At 37.8% G+C, this 21,125-nt stretch overlaps 2 protein-coding genes across 2 annotated transcripts in view; one reads left to right on the top strand and one right to left on the bottom strand.

Annotated features, from left to right (window-relative positions):
- Positions 1-20,439, top strand: part of LOC124141180 (heterogeneous nuclear ribonucleoprotein D-like) — a 32,730-nt gene extending 12,291 nt beyond the window's left edge. Inside the window, exons 10-14 of the mRNA XM_046509117.2 lie at positions 12,333-12,405; positions 14,449-14,562; positions 15,189-15,308; positions 17,073-17,177; positions 18,662-20,439. Of these exons, the coding sequence (XP_046365073.1) occupies positions 12,333-12,405; positions 14,449-14,562; positions 15,189-15,308; positions 17,073-17,177; positions 18,662-18,693 (444 nt within the window). The 3' untranslated portion in view covers positions 18,694-20,439. The remainder of the gene's footprint in view (positions 1-12,332; positions 12,406-14,448; positions 14,563-15,188; positions 15,309-17,072; positions 17,178-18,661) is intronic.
- On the bottom strand, positions 4,027-12,158 carry LOC124141118 (E3 ubiquitin-protein ligase RNF181-like). The gene is made up of 6 exons (XM_046509016.2): positions 11,925-12,158; positions 9,932-9,976; positions 8,706-8,794; positions 7,285-7,400; positions 5,373-5,447; positions 4,027-4,319 (listed from the first exon to the last, which is right to left on the bottom strand). The coding sequence occupies exons 1-6, from the start codon at positions 12,002-12,004 to the stop codon at positions 4,260-4,262; spliced, it is 465 nt and encodes a 154-aa protein (XP_046364972.2). The 5' UTR covers positions 12,005-12,158; the 3' UTR covers positions 4,027-4,259.
- Positions 20,440-21,125: the final 686 nt, after the last annotated feature.

Genomic DNA, 21,125 nt, shown 5'->3' with positions numbered 1-21,125 from the left:
ATGAACTTGAGTGCTTCTAAGACTGGTTTTGTGTTATTGTGGCTTCTTAAAAGGTGCAAGATGCTTTCTTAACCGCACACATTTGATGTATATTGGAGACTTTATACCTGATAACACTGAAGAGCCGAGACTAGGGCTTCAGCAAGCCATGCTTGTAATAGGCCACCAACAGGATCTGGTGGTAAGGCTTGCTGACTTGGTCGATGCATGTCATGTCACAATGGCATGGATCATTGCTCATTATGTCAATCACTGGATTGTCTGTTCCAGACTTAATTATTTACAGACTGCCGTCGTATAGCTGGAATATTGCTGAGTGCAGTATTTAGCAAAAATCATACCTGATATACCTACCTTTGCCATTTAAGGTCAAGGACACTTGGTATGAGACATAAAAAGGTACACAATAGACATTTATGGTGGGAATTTGAAACTTAATCAAAGGATGGTCAATGTTAATTAGGTGTTGAAAGCCTGCACATTATAACTTTATTTATGATGTGATGAAAAATGACACATGTGAGCTTTTTGGTATCTCGACCAGATTACATTCGTAAAAGGTCATGGTCACTTGTGGTCAGATAAAAAAATAATTCGTAACTCAAAATATAGAAAATGTGCTTTAGGTTTTATAATTTTCTGGAAGCTCATGTTTCCAAACTGGATGCGATGCCATTTTACCAGATACTTATGGCAGCTTGAGGAAGAGAACTACATCAGACAACATTATGTATCACAGATGAATGTAGATAGATGCTCAATTTCCATGTTACTACCAGGGGATGTTAAGTTTTCTACCTGATATTAGTGAGTTTTTATCTCCAAACAAAACTAAGATGCACTGAAAGTATATTCAACTTTTGAAAACTTAGTAATTTAAGAAAGTTTGCCAAAAACACTTTAATTTTCTTTGTATGATTTAAAAACTGTTTTCTCCTAATGACATAATCCCAGTTACCATATTTGCTGTATTTAGCACCCTAATAAGCTCCATTCTGACCAACAATGAGACTAATGTCAATCAAGCTTTGTAAGCACCTGTTACTTGGACAAGTTTACATGACAGTAATTGTCTTGTGCATTATACAATAGAATGGGATGGGTATTATAAATGCAAATGTTGATTTTAAAAAATTCCCTAAAGCAGACGGTTTTATTTGACCATGGACCATGAGACAAATTCATAAACAAAAAATATATTTATATTCAAAAAGCAAACCCTTCATCTTTCTGCAATATTTAACGATTTTTCCACTACAAGGCAAGAACAAGAGAATCTCTGAATACAATGTTTCTACACTCGATCTATCAGTCCAGAACAACTACAAACGATTTATTAACCAAGACAGTGTCTTCTTTTCACTACATGAACTAGTGAACTTTTTTATAACTTTGTTGTTTATTAGATTAATAAGAGAATATAAAGTACAAATGAACTGGTCCGGCGTTTGAGAAGCCAGGCTATTAAAGTACAAATGAACTCTAATAGCCTGGCTTCTTAGAAGCCCCAGACCAAACTAGAACTGAAACTTAGGAAACATAAGATTTGATTATTATATACCATATATGAATACATGAATCAGAATTACTTTGTGAAATGTGAAGTTTGAAATTGATTATCGATAATCCGTACCATACTTAACAGCAACACACATTGCCTGGTAAATTCAGTACATTTGAGCCTTACAGCCTTGTGTAAGGCTATAACCATGTCTCACCCCACTCATGCTCAAACGCCTAAGAGCTGCATATGATATATGTCCTCGGTCAATTGAACCAGATAATGCAAAATGAAAATAGTCCCAGACTATGCCCCTCACAAAAACCTGCTTGCTCTTCTATAAATCAACTGTTTTCAGCCCACCCTGGAACTCTCATGTAAAGTACACTGGTAAATAATTAGCCCAGGTTTTGACAAGTACATGCCCAATTATCCGTAGCAATTTTCTAAACGATTTTCAGTGCACCTGACTGATAAGGCAAGTGTCCCATACATTAAATATTTTTTTTAAAAATCCCTGTCCGGTTACGATGCAAATGCTACTATAATGATAAAACTCTAGTATATCAACAGTTTTTCAGTCAGTTTTTCAGTCAGTTTTTCTCTTTACCCATTATTGCTCAAGGTTGTTCTCTTCCACCTGATCTGATATTTAATTCATGTATGGTCTGTTTGTCAATTGTCTGACTGCCCCAAGTGCTTTTTACAGTAAAAATGGTATGTTAGGCTGCTATTTAGCCAAAAATTTATTCAAATTTGTAATTCTTTGAAGAAAAAAGGGGCTGTCGGGTAGCCTAGTGGTTGAAGCTTTCGCTCATCACGCCGAAGACATGGGTACAACGTGTGAAGCCCATTTGTGGTGTCACCGCCGTGATATGCTGGAATATTGCTAAAAGCGGCGTAAAACCTCACTCACTTAAAGAAAATTGAATTGCATTCTTCATAATCCATTTTGTTGTGCTTATCCTAGATCATTTGGCCATCATAGCTTTGCTACCCCCTGGCATATAATGTGGGGGGATCTAGCGATCAGCCATGTCTGTCCGTCAGTAATCATTTCCTTTTCCAGGGCAGAACTCGAAAACAATTCAGTGTATTTGATCGAAACTTGGCAAATCTATCAGTCACATACTGAAGTGGTGCCTTTTGATAATTTGGGATTTTTCGAATTTATATTTTTTAGAAATTTTATGGAAAAAAGTTTGACATAGACTCCATTGGGGATTGGGATCGTTTCTTGGGCAGAATTCGAAAACCATTCAGTATATTTGATCCGAACTTGAAAGATGTATCAGACACATGCTGAAGTGGTGCCTTTTGCTATTTTTTTAATATTATTTTTTTATATTTTTAATTCTTGATTTCTATTGAAACAATTTGGACTTAGTCTCAAAAGGGTGGGGGTAGGTGTCGTTTCTGTAGCACAACTTGAAAACTGACAGAATTTTCATCCAAACTTGGTACATGTATTAACCAAGGGCTGAAGTAGTTCATTTTGCTATTTAGGAATTTTAACAAAAAATAATTTTTCCTGTTTCCATGGCAACAAGTTTGACTTTGACTCTGTACATAGTGGTGTGTTTGTCTGGACCTTATATCTAAAACTAAAAGGTATTCTTTCTTGAAACTGCACACACAAAGACCAGGTTATCAACTGGTGCCTTTTGCTATTTAGGGATTTTTAGAATTACGATATGTCTGTTTCCATGGCAACAAGTTTGATTTTGACTGACATAGAAATACAAAGTTCTGAATCCCAATTCCAATTCCATAGTATTGTCTTTATAGCCCCAAAACTACTCTTGTATGTGGACAGACAGATTAGAAATTCTCTCATCAACTTGGACTTCAGGTGATTTGCTCTTTCGAACTTGTTGGGGCCGGGGGGAATTTGTCATCCTCTGATGACTCTCGTTTTATTCAGTTTGGAATGTTACAACTGAAAATAGCGGTCCAGTGACATGACACTTTAGTTCATTTTGTAAAACAGTGGTGATATGACCTGTCTTTTTGCATACTGTCTCAGACATAAAATTTCACTCAGTGAAATTCATTGTTAATAGTGCCGTCACTCAAAAAATATCAAGAGAAGATCCATGTGTAACCCAGGAGCATCATTTTGATTAGTTTGGTTTTTTTTGCAAATGAGCTTGAAAAATCTGTGGCTACCCGGTAATTAAGATGGAGATTATATCACTTACTAATCTGAAGTGGCTTATGGGTACTTTTCATAATAGAATGGAGATATGATAACTGGTCAGTAGAGGAGGATATGCAGATGGCATGGTGTGATCATGTGAAGACAAGCCATGCATATTGATGATACATGAAATGTTGATCTTTGATTGAAAGTTCGATCGTAATAAATGAAAGGAAATGATGTGTAGAGATTTCATTTGCAAATTGGTGTACTAGCTTCAGTGCATTGTTAAGATCCACATGAAGTACTAAATTTGATGCCACTTTGCACTGGCTTGTTGATTCAGTCTTCCTGGATTATGTTTTGCTAATAAAATGAAAACAACTTTTGAAGGCAAAAAGTCTTTATTACACAAAGATGGGTCTAATATGGTGAAATTGGATCATAAAGCTCTTTTGGCATTACCATGGTCGGTATGATGGAATTTGGTGCAGATCCACTTCACATTTTCAAATTGGTTCAGAGGCAGGAATATTCCAGAAATGGATTGTCCATCCCACTTTGATGTATCCACTTCATGTCACTATTCTTGATTAATCACAGTATGAACATGTTGCATCATCCAAACATGGAGTTGTGTAAAGATTCCAGCTCATATTCACGTTGCTTGGCTCGGGCCTGGAATGAAAGAGTGTCTGGTATCATGATTGGTGTTCACAAGAAGGGTCAAGAGAAGCACCCCGGGAGAGACCTCAGCTGGTTTATTTCCTGTTGTTCCTAACAGTTGGCATTGACATGAATAGAATAAAGCCATTGTTCTAATATGTTGCTTGTTAATATTTCATGCTGTTGAACCATAATTTATTGTCTGGTACTGTCCAGTGTGCTAGAACTTATTGTTGTGTATGTCTATTGATGTTTGTTTTATTACAAAGTATTTTCTAGGTTACTAAGGGAAGCGTATGCATTGCATCAATATGTTTCTACTCTTGATTGTAGAGTGAGCTATTGTTCACTTCAAAGCTGAAGGTTGACGAGAATGTGTCAAGTATCAACCATGAAGAGTAAGCCTGGCCTACCAGTGAGATTGTGGAAAACCAACCATGTGGACTGACTGTGTTGTCTGGCTCATAGACGTCATCATCCAGACACACCACAGACCTGCCCGTCCGCCTGCTGCAAGCTGCAGCCGACGATGACATGCTAATTCATTTTAAGGTGTTCTGCATCTCTTAACAGTAATTTGAATTCTCAGAACACTTACACATTGATGGCAAATTTAATCATTTGATGACTATGATAATAATAAGAATAATCTTGTTTGCTTTCATTAGCCACTGTATTGTAAAAATGATAACTGAATGTAATTATTGAAAAACATATTACTGTGCCAGTTGTATTATTAATGATGAGATTAAAGGTTCATTCCATATTTAATCTTAAGCAAGGTAATTGTCAGTGGCTCTAGATAGTTTCTTGAATGTCAACAGCTGACTACGCTGTGTGAAATTAACTTGTGGTATGTGGTCAAGGACATGTCTCCACAGAAGTATAGAGCCAACAAGCTACATATACATGCCAGACTCCGGGCAATCGCCTATGGAGAACAAATTGAGCAGCGCTCCTTACATCTGAATGCGCAATGTAGCAACAAGACGATCGCTTCGAGCTGGTTGATAAGCTCAAGCTCTGGAAGTTGGGAAAGTCCCACAGAACCAAACCCACTCTTACCTTGTGCTTCCTGTATTCCTCATAATCGGGGTCATCTGTCGGCAGTTCATGTCGACACACAGGGCAGGAATTAACCTGCAACACAAGGGCAGCATGTGATAATAAACACATCTGTTGAAAATAAATGATTAGAAGCTCGCTCTGTGACCCATCACTGATTGGTTTTTGATTGAAGGTCTACACAGTTTGAAAATACAAAAGAAAATCACAGAATTTTAAAATTTTAAATTTAGTGCCTACTTTATAAAATTGTTCAAAATTTGAATTCAGATTTTAATGTGTAAAGCCTAGCAGTGATGGGTCACATCTAACATTGACAGACATTCTGTTCTCAAATGTTTGTACTGTGTTGTAATTTGTTAAGAGGAATGTTCCAAGGTTCATATTTAACAAACAGTGCACTTTTCAAGGAGTTCAGAAATTAAATTTCAGCTTTCTTTACAGTGAGTACTCTAGTCGGAAATATAGAAACTAAGATATACTTGATATACAGTAATGACGTTTGTGCTTCACTACTTGAAGAAAACTGCTTTTCTTCACAGGGAGTACTCTAGTCGGAAATAACAAGCACATTAACATACAGTAAGGATGCTTTACTAAGCAAAGCTGTTTTAATAATTATTTTGTAATTTGTCATTTATGTAAAAATATCATTAATTTTCTATTGTAGCATATTAGTTTGGTGAAGGTATCACATTACATAAATGCAAATTATGTTAAGTTGTCATTTTTTTGTGTATATTTGTCAGTTAATCATAAAGGGATTTTAAAACAAAGAAATGGTTTTCTACATCTCAACTAAGTAAGATTGTGTTTCCATCAGTAAAGTCAGGCTACAATTAAATCTTAACTAATGTTGGATCTTGTACACACATTCCTGTCATGATTTTGTAATAAAGAACTTGAGTATCTGCAAAATATTGTCTGTTTCATTGGTAATATTGATTGGGGGCGGGCAGTGTTTGAGAGTGAAAATAGTTGGCTGTACCATCTTGAACATGATTAGGTGCCCATGCCTCCAGGTCATGGCAGAGATTTTTGAGGCACTTTAGATTGGTTGGTTTGTTGTTTAACGCCGCACTCAGCAATATTCCAGCTATATGACGGTGGTCTGTAAATAATCGATTCTGGACCAGACAATCCAGTGATTAATATCATGAGCATCCATCCACGCAATTGGGATTGATGACATGCATCAACCAAGTCAGCGAGCCTGACTACCTGGTCCGTTAGTCGTCTGTTACGACAAGCAGTCACCTTTTACGGCAAGCATGGGTTGCTGAAGACCTATTCTACCCCGGATCTTCCATGTCTTGGGCACTTTAGCCATATCCATAAATGATGTTGATTTCATATAAACGGTAAGCTTTATTGTGTCAATTGGCATTTTAGCAGCCATACTTTATTTAGTTACCGCTGCTGACAAGGCATGGATATATTTTATGTAAAGGATAATCAAGGCATCATGCTAAAAAAAAAACGAGGGTATTTCACCAAAAGTCATTTCAGTTTTTTATCCTGACAGTTTAAGAGTTAATCCATGCTGCTTCACTAAAATCCCCAATGTGATGAAAGGGTTTCCGAAATTCAGATCAACAACCCCAGATCGTAGCCTTTACGCAAAGTGTATGGTGCTAAATATGAACAATGTTTATTTCTATATACTGTTTGTGCATATATATATATGGGCAGCACAGAAACATGATGAAAAAAGCAAGGTTTAGTTCGTCATAGCTATAGCACATATAGCTATTGTGACTCAAAGATTAGTCATTTTCGTTTTTAACACAAAATGTACTGTCTCACACACATTTAAAAGATTGTCAATTCAAAATAAAGGTAGGGTAGTTCAGAATACAATTCAAAACAAAGTTGTCATAGAATTGAGCATGAAGCCCCATATTAAACTTACTCTCTGCAGCCAAGGGATGATGCATTTGGAGTGAAACTGATGTTGACATGGCAATGTCTTGGTCTCGTCCTCTTCGTCAAAGTCCGCAAGACACACGGAACACTTCATACACTGAGCTGACAGTAAAGACAAAGGATGTTATTAAAGGCATATTGAACCGACATTCAATTTAGTACAATTCAAAAAAATAATTTCCCTGTGGTTCATGTTTCTGTTTCAACGCCAAATAAAATATACTACTCCAAAGAAGTTAAGGATCACATGATTCTTCATATTACAACAGTTAATCTGTCATGTCAGTAACTTCTCTTGAGTAGTATATTTTCTTGTTTTTCTTGGCTTATGGGCACCATGTTCAGTTTAGTAGGATCACATGATTCTTCATATTACAACAGTTAATCTGTCATGTCAGTAACTTCTCTTGAGTAGTATATTTTCTTGTTTTTCTTGGCTTATGGGCACCATGTTCAGTTTAGTAGTGCTGTGAAAATGAATTCTGCTGAGATTTAGCTGTATTTCCTTTAAAGTGTATTTTAAAGGACAAAAATCCTCCACGTTCCTAACATTCTAGTATACTGCACAGCTGAAAACAAACTGAATGGTGCTGCACCTGCAATATTCCAGCTATATGACGGCAGTCTGAACCAGGCAATCCTGTGACTGATATGAGCAATAATTGGGATATGATGACCTGCATCAACAAATTCAGCGAGCCTGGCCAACCGATCCCATTACTTGCCTCTTCCAACAGGTATAGTCTCCTCTAAGGCAACCATGGGTTGCTGTAGACCTACTCGCAACCTGTAAATCTGTGAAGATCCAGATAGAGCGCCACAAGATGGTCCTTCTTCAACAGTTTATACCTCACAGATATTAATCTGATATTGTATATACCAGTGAAATAATACCACCAAGCTTTTGACAGACATTTCTATATACCAAAACCAAAGGGGAATTTAGTGCCATTATTGCATCTTCTTTTGTCACTTGTCACACTGAATTGGGATGTTTCAAGTGTCCATGGCTGTGATACTGCTGGAAAACAATACCCTCTCACTTCTGTGCTACAACATGCAATTTGGCAGTATTGCAAGAGATTCAAGAAGTTCTAATATGATTTTCTTTATATGATCCTTTTATGGTTACCAGTATTAAATAGCATTTAACCTTTGCATTTTGAAAATTTCTATTCTCTCAAAACGCATTCAAGGATTTGTAAACAAAACTCACTATGATGACATTTGATATCCAAGGTCCTTGGAAAATAATGTCATGTCTAATGTAGACATCATAATTTGTTCAAATTGTGTTGATGTTATTTTTTTTATTGAAAATGGTTTTAAGCATCTTATTCTCCAACACCACAGAAACCTGAAAGTAACACAAATAACAGGACACATTAGAGCCAAAAAATAATCTACCTGCTTGCGTTGGTCCTATAACTTTAGTCGGGAGGTTTTCAACAACTTTCTTAGCGGCTGGTGGAACTTTTCGCTCTCCTCCAAATAGTCTATAACAAATAAAACATGAACTAAATCAAGACATTTACTGATTGTGCCAAATATTACTATTTAGTGTCACGATATCCTTGCCTCACATATTGCTACATATCATAATACTTGAGTCACGATACAATACATATACTACTCAAAAGAACACCCAAAAGACTGTTTGATTGGTTCGATTCAGTGAGTGAGTGAGTTTGATTTTACGCTGTTTTTAGCAATATTCCAGCAATATCACGGCGGGGGACACCAGAAATGGGCTTCACACATTGTACCCATGTCGGGAATCGAACCCGGGTTTTCCAGCGTGACGAACGAATGCTTTAACCACCAGACTACCCGAAAGCCCCTGGTTCGATTCAGATTGGCATCATGTCACTTGGTTTCATGACGTGGACTAAGTAGACCCAAGTAGCTAGCTATCAGGACAGCTGATTGTAAAACTTAGTGATACAGAAACAAATATTTCCACATGGGAAGTCACATCGAGTATAGTATTGTCAGCTGTGAATAGTGATGCATCTTGCATCACTGAATTCTGAAAACCCTACTATTTCCAGTTCAGTCACTTATCTAGGATTCCAAACTAAATCCCATGGAAGGAAAACGTGTTCAAAATTGGGATTGTTTTAAGTTCTTATTTTCTTTAAACATTACGTAGTCACACTATTGTTGCAGTTGATTTTTATCCAGGAATTACCTGGCCATTCTGAACATAATTTAAACAAATAAAACTGACACAAACAACTACAGGTCATTATGCAAAATTATTGAGAAGTTGGAGAAATCACTTGAGAAACTCACAAATTCAAGTAATTTCTCCATTACTAAAATTCAGATGTATTTTTAACAATAATGTAAAACTAAGCATTTATGCCTCCATCTATTTATTGGTCCTGCTATCAGTGAAGCAGAAGACAACTATAAGCAGATAAATCCTAGTTTTTAATGTTGTAATAATAAGTTCGATTGTCCAATAAAGAATAAGAGGCTTTAATGCTTACTTTAACATTACTGCATGGAATGGAATGTTGATATACAATGTTAAAACACCACTGAAATTAAGCAAATATGAACTTTAAAAACCCAATTCTGAATTCTAATTTTCCAGTTATTAGTTTGGAATTAACCACTGTATTCACCTGTTGAAGTCCTCATCTGCAGCGTAGCCCGTGTCAAGCAACAATCTGGAACAAAAGGGATGCAGCTGTTAAATGTTTTCTAACAAAGAAAAATGAAGTTTGTTGTTTAATGCCACACTCAGCAATATTCCTGCTATATGATGGCAGTCTGTAAATTATCGACACTCGACCAGACTATTCAGTGATTGACATCATGAGCGTCCATCTGTGCAGCTGTGACATGATAACATTCAACCAAGTCAGCGAGTCTGACCACCCGATCCTGTTCATCGCCTCTTATGACAAGCATGGGATGATTGAAGAAAAATATGCAATCTGACAGATCTGTTGACCTCCGAGGGAGTTTAAACAGATATGCCAAACTATACACAGCCAGAATTGTAAAGATTTTTCAACAATACTTTCTGTTGAAATAAATACTGGTCTTTTAGCTTTTTCGCCTACAAAGATCTATAAATTGAAATTGGTGTGAATCTTAATCTCATTAAAATCAGATCATTTTCTCTGATACTATAAAATCTGAGGCTTTTTCGCCTACAAAGATCTATAAATTGAAATTGGTGTGAATCTTAATCTCATTAAAATCAGATCATTTTCTCTGATACTATAAAATCTGAGGACATAGAAGGATGCGTCATGTGAACCCTAAACGAACTTTGACTGCTCAATCTAAACGAATGATGCACAGGTTCTGGAGCCAATCAGATGTCAGCTTTCTAGAATGATTTGGCTTCCTCTTTTTATCACTTCAACTGGAAAATTTAATTTGTACAAATGAAATCACAAACAGAACACCAATTTATAGCAACAATAAAACAGGGGTAATAGCTAAAACTGCACCTCAGCAAGACGTCAACCAAGTGAAAATAGATCCTCACCCAAAATGAAAACGGCTACTATTACGAGGCGAAAACGGCACCTTATTTGTTATTTTACTTTGGTTTTTCAAAATAAGCAAAAATTAATTGGGGACATTTCGCTGAGATGCCATTTCAGCCTGCATCCTATGATGGTGCTGCTTTATATTTCTACTTTGTGTTTCTTTTAGATACAGAGATGAGGAGAGGTGAAATGAGTTTTGACATTGTGTTCAAGATTATTGCATTTATATAGCAACATGCATGTATGCATGTGTGTGGCTGCTTGTGCTAGTCCAGACAAATTCTAGTTTTATAGTGCAAGCTGACAGAGACACCATGCTGCAGTTTACCATGGATACCCCCTCAGACACAATAGACTGACTCCAAGCCGACCAGTCCTTGTTTTATACCCTAAATGCCAAGCTGAAGGCAGGGTAACAATAAGTACCAAGGCAAGCTGAAGGCAGGGTAACAACAAGTACCATCATTAAGCATCTTCTGGTATGACACGGCCAGGGATCAACCCACTGATCTTCCACTCTCTGGGAAGGCGCTCTATCCACTAGACCACAGAGCCGGTCTTGAGGCATGCTGGTTTGAATACCAAGAAATTAGAAGCCTCAAAGCTGATGTGACCTCTAATGGAGGTGTCCTCAGATCGTCTTGCAGGGAGGTATCATAACGGGAGGGGAGCACAAGATCTGATTTTATCTGATCTGATCTTCAGTTATTCGGTTTTAGACACAAATCCAAAGCCTAGTAATGGAATTTTAGTAATCTAATTCTCACAATATTATACACATATCAGGATATCTACAACACAACGTTTTGCTTATTACATTTTCATTGACCAATCTGTGGTTATCCCCTACCTGACATTATATGTATCTCATTTCCTACAATTGTTCAGTTCTTAGTCTTCAACACTCAGTCTGATGGGAGTATGGGGTGGCCCAGTGGTGAGAGTCACTTGTCACTCTTAGGACGAGGGTTAGATTCCCAATAGGGAGAAACCTAGTCTGTCATACAAACCCGAAAACAAATATATCAAATACAGCGAAACCTAACCGCGAGCCGCAACCTGCTCTGAAACACTGTTCGAACGTTTGTTGTGCACAACATTAGAAAGATACCTTGCTAAATGAAGAAGATGGTTTGGGCGTTCTCCGTCTCTTAGTGGCTCACAGTCGTGTTCGTCGTAATATGATGCCATTACTTTTGTTTCAGTCACATATACAACTAACGTCTATCTTGTAACGGGACGTAGGTGGTCGGTCTCGCCTAACAGTAACCAGCAGGTGCGTGGATCAGTGATCGTGCAGTTTTAACGGCTGTTGTTTACTTCCGCTAATGTCGCTTAAATCATAAAGAAAAACGAAATGGGATAAACAATTAACATCACATCATTATACACTGTAACGTTGGTAGCAAATTTTCCTAGCAACCCTAGCTATATTTTGACGAAAGAACGATTTCTAAGTATCCACAAAATGCCAAAGTGTACACAAATGATTCGCGTATGATGTAGGGTGGTCAAATGATCCAAGATGGCGGAAAAGCAGGAACCACGGGAAACGTCAAATGTTAAAACGCCTAGTTCTTCCCAGAGGAAAGGTAAAACTGATCAGTTTCCATCTTTATTGATTGGTTATTTTCTTCTCCTTTTGAATGATTATTTAAAATGAATGATATTGCTGACGTTAAACAGTCCAAATACATTTTCGTACCAGTGCCCCAAATTAACCCCTCCCCTCCCAAAAACAAGTTTTTGTGGGGGAACGTAAATGGGATATTTAGGGTTGATTTATGACCAGAAAGATGATAAGATCGATTTGTTCATTTAAACAGACACATGTCCCCACGTTGCAATGACAACAACAGTGTTTTGATCCTTGGGAGTTTCCGGAAACAAGCAGGCGAAGACTAGTTTTGTTTGGTTGACGCTGATAAAGTAGAAACTGAGTTTTTTAAAAATAGGACTACAGTTTCGTATGGGTAAATCATCACGTGTAGTATCGATGGTATCAGTTTGTATTCGTCAAATCTGTAGAATAAACATACAAGTGACATTTATCCGGATTAACAATCCCCATCGGCATCTACACACTGTTTTGTTTTTTTTCCCGGGTGCAGGCACCTCAGCATAACGTCACCGATTTTGTCCGCAAATATCATTGTCATCTTCAATGTCTCCTAGCATTTCACAACACTTGGGAGTAGTGCACTTTACCGGGCGCACTTTTCCAGATCCAATTAGCACTGTAGGGGCTCTCGAACGCGCTTCGCCGGCTCACAGGCTCTGCTAATTAATGCGTTAATCAGCCGACGCTCTACCACTGGACCACAGGCGCTTTCACATGTAATCAGTGCTTGTTTAACGGGTCATTAGAATCCCCATTAACATGCATGTGTAATTCAGTAAACAATGAATTGCGCATGCGTGTGACATGTGAATCCCTAAGAATCCGCTACCTTCTTTTGGCCTTTCTGTGACACTATGTCAAGGGTACTTAGAACTTAATACATGTGATGTTTTCACACTAGGTTTAGTAGTGCCTCCCAGTCAGAGTTGGCGAGTAATTTATTTTCATTTATTTTAGTACCAAGGTAAAAAAAAATTGGTCAGTGGTCAATGCTGTGACCACATGCCAAAACTTAAACAGCACCTGGTCTAGTCACTTTGTGAACACTTGACTTGAACATCAGGATTTGACCAGAGAAGGGAAGACCTTTCAAGTATGTATCAAATCAACTAAGGCTGATAAGAAAGAGAAATGTCAATCTAATTAAAATCAGATCTTAGTTCTCGCTACCGTTAAACAAAGATCTGAGGTCATCCCATTAGGGGTCACGTCAGAACGACCTTTCATCCGACCAATCAGAGCGTTGCTTAGCAGATCATGAAAGTGACAGTCGGAATGTGTTTTCTAATCATGCAACCTAGAAAACGTTAACACGGGTATTCCGAACGACAGTTACGGCCCGTACGACTGATTCTGTTAAAATTATCGTCTATCTCTCTCTTCCTTGGGAGAAACATTTGAACGGAGGAGGCGTTGTACAGTACGTGGGAAGCACTGCCATACAATCGCAACCATATATTAGACATTCCGGAATGTTTGTTTGTTCAGTTTTTAAAACTTTAATCGAGAACTGTGTCAACATTTTTTCAAGCGTTGTCTAAAATGGAAGTCGCCAGGTTGAAAGGAGTGCCGTAGAGCTCGAGAAAGCTGCTTTCTAGTTGGCTGATGTCGACTTCTTGTTAGTCGTTTCAGTGGGATGTCAAGGTTTGCGAAAGGTCGTTCTGACGTGAGCCGTAATGGGATGTCCTCAGATCTTTGTTTAGCGGCAGCGAGAACTTAGATTTGATTTTAATGAGATTGGAGAAATATCAATCCATGACAGTGACATGTCGCTAAAGTTCTCATCATATTGTTGTGTGTTGGCACTCTTGAGTAAATATGGGCAATCGGGTGGCCTTGTGGTTAAAGTGATTGCTTATCATGCCAAAGGCCAGGGTTCAATCTCTCCCCACCCTACCCCCAATGAAAAGCTGTTATGCATTGAGATAGTATGAAATGTATGCTGATTGCTTCATACAGAGATGGATATTGTAAAGGTTAAGACACAGATATACATGTGTAAAGTGTGTTGCAGTTATGCAGCAAGAGAGTGTACAAGATGGCCAAGATGTACCACCTTCAGATGTTGTGAAACTGTGCGAGGAGACATTTCAAAAGACAGCAGAATATCTCAGAGGGGAATTAGAAGGTAAGAGATTTTAGCACTAATTTATTAATCTTCTGAGAATTATATACACCTATAATAAAAATATTTTCTTATTTTCACTGTATAATACTGTGTTAACTAAGCCTGTTACGATTCACCCACGTATTCGGTAAATCAAACTGATCCATTCATGAATTGAATTTGTTATTCGTGGCCACTTACTAAGAATAAAATATTTATGAATATGCAATCATGTGCATTTACAAAAATGTGAAATATCCATAAGAACATATTACATGCATAGATTTCTTCAAAGACAATACCACACTTATAATATTTAATTTGACAGTATTGTAGTCACTGGTCATTGTAGCATTTGAGCAGATACTAGTACCTGGATAAGTGCAGTATATGAATGTATAATATATTAATAATTAACAAACCATGTCAAATATTTCATGTTATTGTTTCACTATATATAACAAATAATAAATCAACTGCTGACTTGTTATTGTATTCGTGATTTAATATTCATATTCGTTACCCTATATTCGTGATATGAAACATATTCGCCTCATAGTGTATTCGTTGCAGCCCTAGTGTTAACATTATGTTGTTATGGACTCCTACTTGGTGGCAGGTATATGTCAGGCTATGTCTACTTGCAGGAACTGTGGAAGACTACAAGCTCCTGGAAAAGATGAACAAAGTTACCATCTGCAAATACTCAGAAATGAAAAACATTGCTGTCAGCATTGGCTCCTCTCTTACAGAGCTTAATGACAAATGTGAGCAGCGTTAGAAATTGGCACTAGTCCTGTAGTCCTGTAAAACTGCCCAATAGTAATGTTATCATTATAAGGACTAGTGGACAAAAACTGTTAGTTTCTAACCCTGGTGTACTATATCTGATTGTGTTGAACACAAAGTATGCCTGAGGGAAATGAATGGATAACATATTCAGTCATTTCTTACTTTCAGTTTGTGGCCACTTCTTATAATGAAAGCCAGGGGCATGGATCCCTCGGTAATCGAATATACATGAATTTTGTGTAAGGAGTTATGTCCCTGGGAGTGCTGTCCATAGATTTTATCTGTCAACACTATACACTGGGCTAGGGAGTGTTGTTCATAGATTTGATCTGTCAACACTATACACTGGGCTAGGGAGTGCTGTTCATAGATTTGATCTGTCAACACTATTCCATCCTCATGGGTTTACACCAGACATCAGGTACACATTATGTACATTATACTGACATGCTGTGATATGACTGAAATACTGTCCAAAATGGTCAATACAGTGAGTCTGATGGGTTAACATGAAGTACTGATGGATGATCATGTATGAATAAAATAATATAATCAAGTATCACTTTCCTTAACATATACAATTTTTTTTTTTTTTCCGCCAATGCAAACTAAAGACATTAGGCTACCGTGAGCATGTAACACCGTCAGTGCCATGTCAACAAATCCGTACTGAAGTATGCAATATAATCCTGTTATTATACTATCTGGTTATAAAAAGTGTTCATTGTATATATGGACTCATGTTTGTAATCTTTTTTATTCAAAACCTCATTTAATATTGTTTACATTAATTCCGGCGAAATCGTGTCAAGTGACTCTCTGTTTACAGCAACCACAGTCAGGTCACCGATAATAATGCCTTGAAATTAGCTTTAGTTGACAGAATGGACACTTTGACTCATTATATGTCATATTTGTTGTAGTTTGAATATTATATTTCAACATTACGTTTTCACAAGTCTGTGGGAAGTCTCAACAGTGACAGTCAAATTGTTCAACTGTTCTAAAGTGCTACTCTTATAGTTATTATTAATTTAAATATATGTGGTAAAGCTGCAACTAAAATAAAACAATAAAGGAATATGTTACTTCTGATAAAATGATAGTTTCAAATGCAATTCTTCTGATCGTTGCATCACAATCCTTTGAAGTTGTCACCAGTGGATTGGTAGAAAATGTGTGTACACGTGATTGCTATTTCCGGCTGAGTTTGACGGAAACCAGACATGGTAATCGTGATTTTGGTATATGAAACGAAAGCTAGCAGAACAGGAAATACATTGAGATGGTAAATCATGTCTACTGATTTTTTATCTCCAATTTCACATTTTTATTGACCAATTTAAGTTTGTTATCACCTGAATTCCTGAAGGGATACGATAATATGATGTAGACTGATAGCGCTTGACCACCCTTGCAAGTCGTGTATACAATAATCAACAACAAAAACACATGTCAGTCTGGCTGCAAATCTATTATTTATATACTTTGTTATGATGTCCGGTCTCACGTTGTAATGTCCATCAAGTACTTTCTCAAAAATATCTGGTTGGCACATTTGAAAATGTCCGCTTTGCACTTTTTCAAATCAGACATTCTGCAATCACAAGACAGGTCCGGCGAACAGACCGATTTCCGGATCCCTGCCCTTACCCTTCGTTGAAGCTGTTTTGCAGGTCCACAAATCTACTGTTGCTTACCAGTATGTTTTTATACCTGTTTCATGTTTTCTGTGGCAGACAAAAGTCTTCAACCCTACCTTGAACAGGTGGATGAGATTGAGGAGAGTGTGGTGGCTCTGGAACAGGCAGCGTACAACCTGGACCAGTACTCAAAAAGACTAGGTAACCACAGACCACATTCACGTAGTTTTGTATAACGCATGTTCAATTACATTAAACTCCAATAGAATGTTTAATGTCACAAGCACTTTACTTTAAAATACATATTCCTCTCTCAGGATACAGTGTTAAGCTGGAAGTAATAAACATTACAAATTTCATTTATCCAAGGGAGATAATTCATGTCTATCAGGTTCGTTGCTCCCCATTGATACAATGTGTGATACCCATTTCTGGTGTCCCCCGTCGTGATATTGCTGGAATATTGTGGTGGACACCCCAACCCACTTACTCCCTACTGAAGCACACCCCGTTCTCTCTGTCTTGTGTTCTGATGTGAGTATGGGGTGGCCCAGTGGTGAGTGTTCTCTCTTGTCACTCACAGGACAAGGGTTTGATTCCCCATAGGGAGAAACCTAGTCTGTCATACAGACCCTCAAACAAATACATCCAACACAGCCCATGCAAGTCTATAATAGTTGGCAAGTCTAGATTATTGCAGTATCTGAAAATGAAGAGAGTGTCTGGGCTCCTTTTTATCATATTTTATCACTATAAATAAACAACTGTTTTTAACTGTAAAATATGTTCATTTCAGAGACTACACGTTAGTCTAAGAGAAACCCAACGTTGGTGTTACTCTCCACAGACTGTATCATCTCAGTGTGCTGTGATAACAAATTGATAAAAGTTGAAAACCCTTCGGCATGCCAAGGAGTCTTACACTTTTGTCAATGAGTGTTGATGTATTTTATATCAAATGACACATTCTAATTCTCATCCAACATTATTCTTCCAACTTTCCGTTTATAAAGACCCAGTGTCATTTGATTGTGACATCATGGTTCCTGGTGACATCAACATGGTCTGCAAAACATGGTGATGCAATTATCATCTCACCCAAGTGATATATCTCCTCACGAACTCGTCACTAAATGGCTGAAATAATGCCGATGTGACGTTAAATTTTAATTCACTCTCTCTCCTCATGAAGCCAGTTTGGGAAGATAAATAGAGATTACTATCGTAAATATCAAACATTTGGAATAAAGATTGTATAATGGCAGCCATTGGTGTCTGTCTACCGAAACACGGCAACACATCATGAACCTATCTGTGCATATTAGGAACATTAGTCAATGTGTTTAGTGAGAAAGAAGGCATTGCATTGATGTTTCGAGCTTGAACGTAATACCTGCTTGGCTACCTCATGTCATCGGGTTATGATACATTGATAAAACTAACCATATATGATAAATAATAATTATAGCATATCGAGCCCGCTAAGAGACCTTGCTTTCCCGCAAAACATCTAACAATATTGACATCTTTTTTGCATTTTTGTTTCATTCTGTCAGTAAATTAATTTGTTTCTTAATGAATAAGCTCAATTTCAAGTAGTTGCCTCTTCATTGTTGTAACCATGACAGATTTTGTTGTCAGTGTTCAACGCTCACATTGCTAAATTGTTGTGATTTATGCTACAGAGGAGAAGTTCAAGGCTTTGGAGAAGAGGTGATCAAGAGTCACCTGGAGGAAGACTGGCGCTGTCTGTTCGTGGTGTCCTGTCATGCAGGTGGACTCTCTGTACAGTAGCAAGGGAGATAACCATGGAGATATCCCGCTTTGTTGACCACAAGATGGACTGATGTGATGAAGATAATTTTGTGCTTTCATCATGTGACTATTTCAGTTGAGCCTTGTATGATAATGTAAACATTTTCTTACACGTTAAGAGGAACAAATATTATGAATTATGTAGGAGTAGCTTGTCGTTTGAAAGTGTTAGTTGTTTTCTTATGATAAGCATGGTGATAGAAAAGCTAACTGCCATTGGATATGTAAATCATGTTTATATGTACATGTGAGTGTGTTCTGTTGTAGGGACAATGTGTTTGTTTATGAATGGTATGTTGTTTTCCAGGAAAACAATACTTTTTAAGAGAGTGACCACATGTTTTCATGCTTGAAAAGTCAGTACATTTAAATCACAGTTCATTAAAGATGAAGCTTGCTTTTTGTTTATGAATTTGATCATAGAAAATTGTGTTTGATTGCCTTAATAAGTGTAGACACACTGTTACATTTGTAATGAGCAATGATTCCTTTCAAGAAAGCTTGTTGTAAATAAGTTTTGTACATCCAACAATCAAGCCAGATAGACACATTAAAAATGTTAAAAAACCACCTTATTCAAAATATAATCGTCAATAAGTCACGACTTGTATGCATTCCATTCTTCTGACTAGGGCTGGGATGGGTAACTCGGGTACTCGGGTCGGGTGGGTACTGAGTAGGACCCGGGGACCCACAGGACTACCCGGACCCGTGGTTAGTCACGTGATATATTGTTTAATGACAAAAGATTATCTAGAACTCTACGGCTACACCATAAGTGACTAATGTTTGCATTTTTTTTTTACTTTGCACACATTCCTTTTGACTTATGAATAAAGATAAAACTTCAGTCAACTTCAGTTTATGCATGACGTGTATCTAAATACATTTTGCGAGGGCTACGGTCAAACTATTCCCAGTCGGACATTTGGACCTATCTCTTGAGACCTCTAGTGGGTACCCGGGTAGGGTCAGATAATAGCGGGGTGGGTACCTGGGTAGTAAATTTGGACTTGTCCCAGCCCTACTTCTGACCCATGTGAATACACACGGCCAATATGTGGTGTAGTTGCTATTTTTAACCAACAAATCAATACACAGCCTGGTTCTAGGGAAAGGGAGGGAGTGCTCAGGCCAATGAATGCAGCTTACTGCACACAAATGGCAATGTTTCTAACTTGTCATGAGCAAAGTGAGCCATAGGCAGTGGTCAGTTTGCACAAAGTTCGGCACAGATAAGGGCTCACTTGACGACTTCTAGTTACGAAACAGCCTCATTTAATTCCTTACAAGAAATAGACATACATCTACTACTACACCAAATAGCGGCCATGTGAATGCACAGGTGATGAGAAAAGTAGTGCATACATATATACCTGTGACATTGATGATGAATGAAATCAGTTTTGTACACAATATTGTAAACTGATACAAAATGAGGGCGTGTGACTGCTGAGGCAGAGGAGTTATGTTGGAGATGAAGTTATCTCTGTCCATCCAAGTGAGACCTGGGCTGATGGAGAAACATTTTGTAAAGTAAGTGATAGCGATTTAACATAAAACTGGTACAATTTAAAACTGTTACTATTGTGCAATATTTTACCATGTTCTCATCCGATATTGAGAAAATAAACATCATTGAAAGATAGTCAAGTGTTTATTTCTTTCCAGGATGGATGCTGAAACAAACCGCCAGTGTGAAGATTCATAGTTTATGTGCCTTTGAATTGTTTGTTTGCTCTTGAATGCCGCACTCAGCAATATTCTAGCTGTATGAGGGGCGGTCGGGTAGCCAAGTGGTTAAAGCGTTCGCTCGTCACGCTGAAGACCCGGGTTTGATTCCCGACATGGGTACAATGTGTGAAGCCCATTTCCGCCGTGATATTGCTGGAATATTGCTAAAAGCAGCGTAAAGCCAAAACTCACTTACTCACTTTAGCTGTATGACGGCAGTCTGTAAATAATCATGTCTGGATCAGACAATCCAGTGATTGAGAACATGAGCATCAATCCACGCTATGGGGATATGATGACACTCATCAACTAAGTTGGCGAGCCTGACCACCTGACTTGATAGTAGCCTCTTACAGCGAGCATGGGTTGCTGAAGATCAATTCTAACCCGGACCTTCACAAGAATGTTTTGAAATACATAATAACCTGTGTACTTATATTGCATAAGCCTCCATTATTACTCCTGTCAATGGATGAGAGTGCACTCAATTTTCATTCCAAGCTCCCTGGGGAGTATACGACCCATGCTGCCTTGTCCAGGCACTAGATGTTTCAAAGTCACATTCCCATCTCATCCTAACGGGTACCCATTTTCACTGAT

This window comes from Haliotis rufescens, unplaced genomic scaffold (assembly GCF_023055435.1).
Source record: "Haliotis rufescens isolate VD_foot unplaced genomic scaffold, xgHalRufe1.0.p SCAF_11, whole genome shotgun sequence".
In the NCBI taxonomy this organism is placed as follows: Eukaryota; Metazoa; Mollusca; class Gastropoda; order Lepetellida; family Haliotidae; genus Haliotis; species Haliotis rufescens.
The sequence above is the reverse complement of the archived record's forward strand: the minus strand, read 5'-3'. Positions and strand labels throughout refer to the sequence as shown.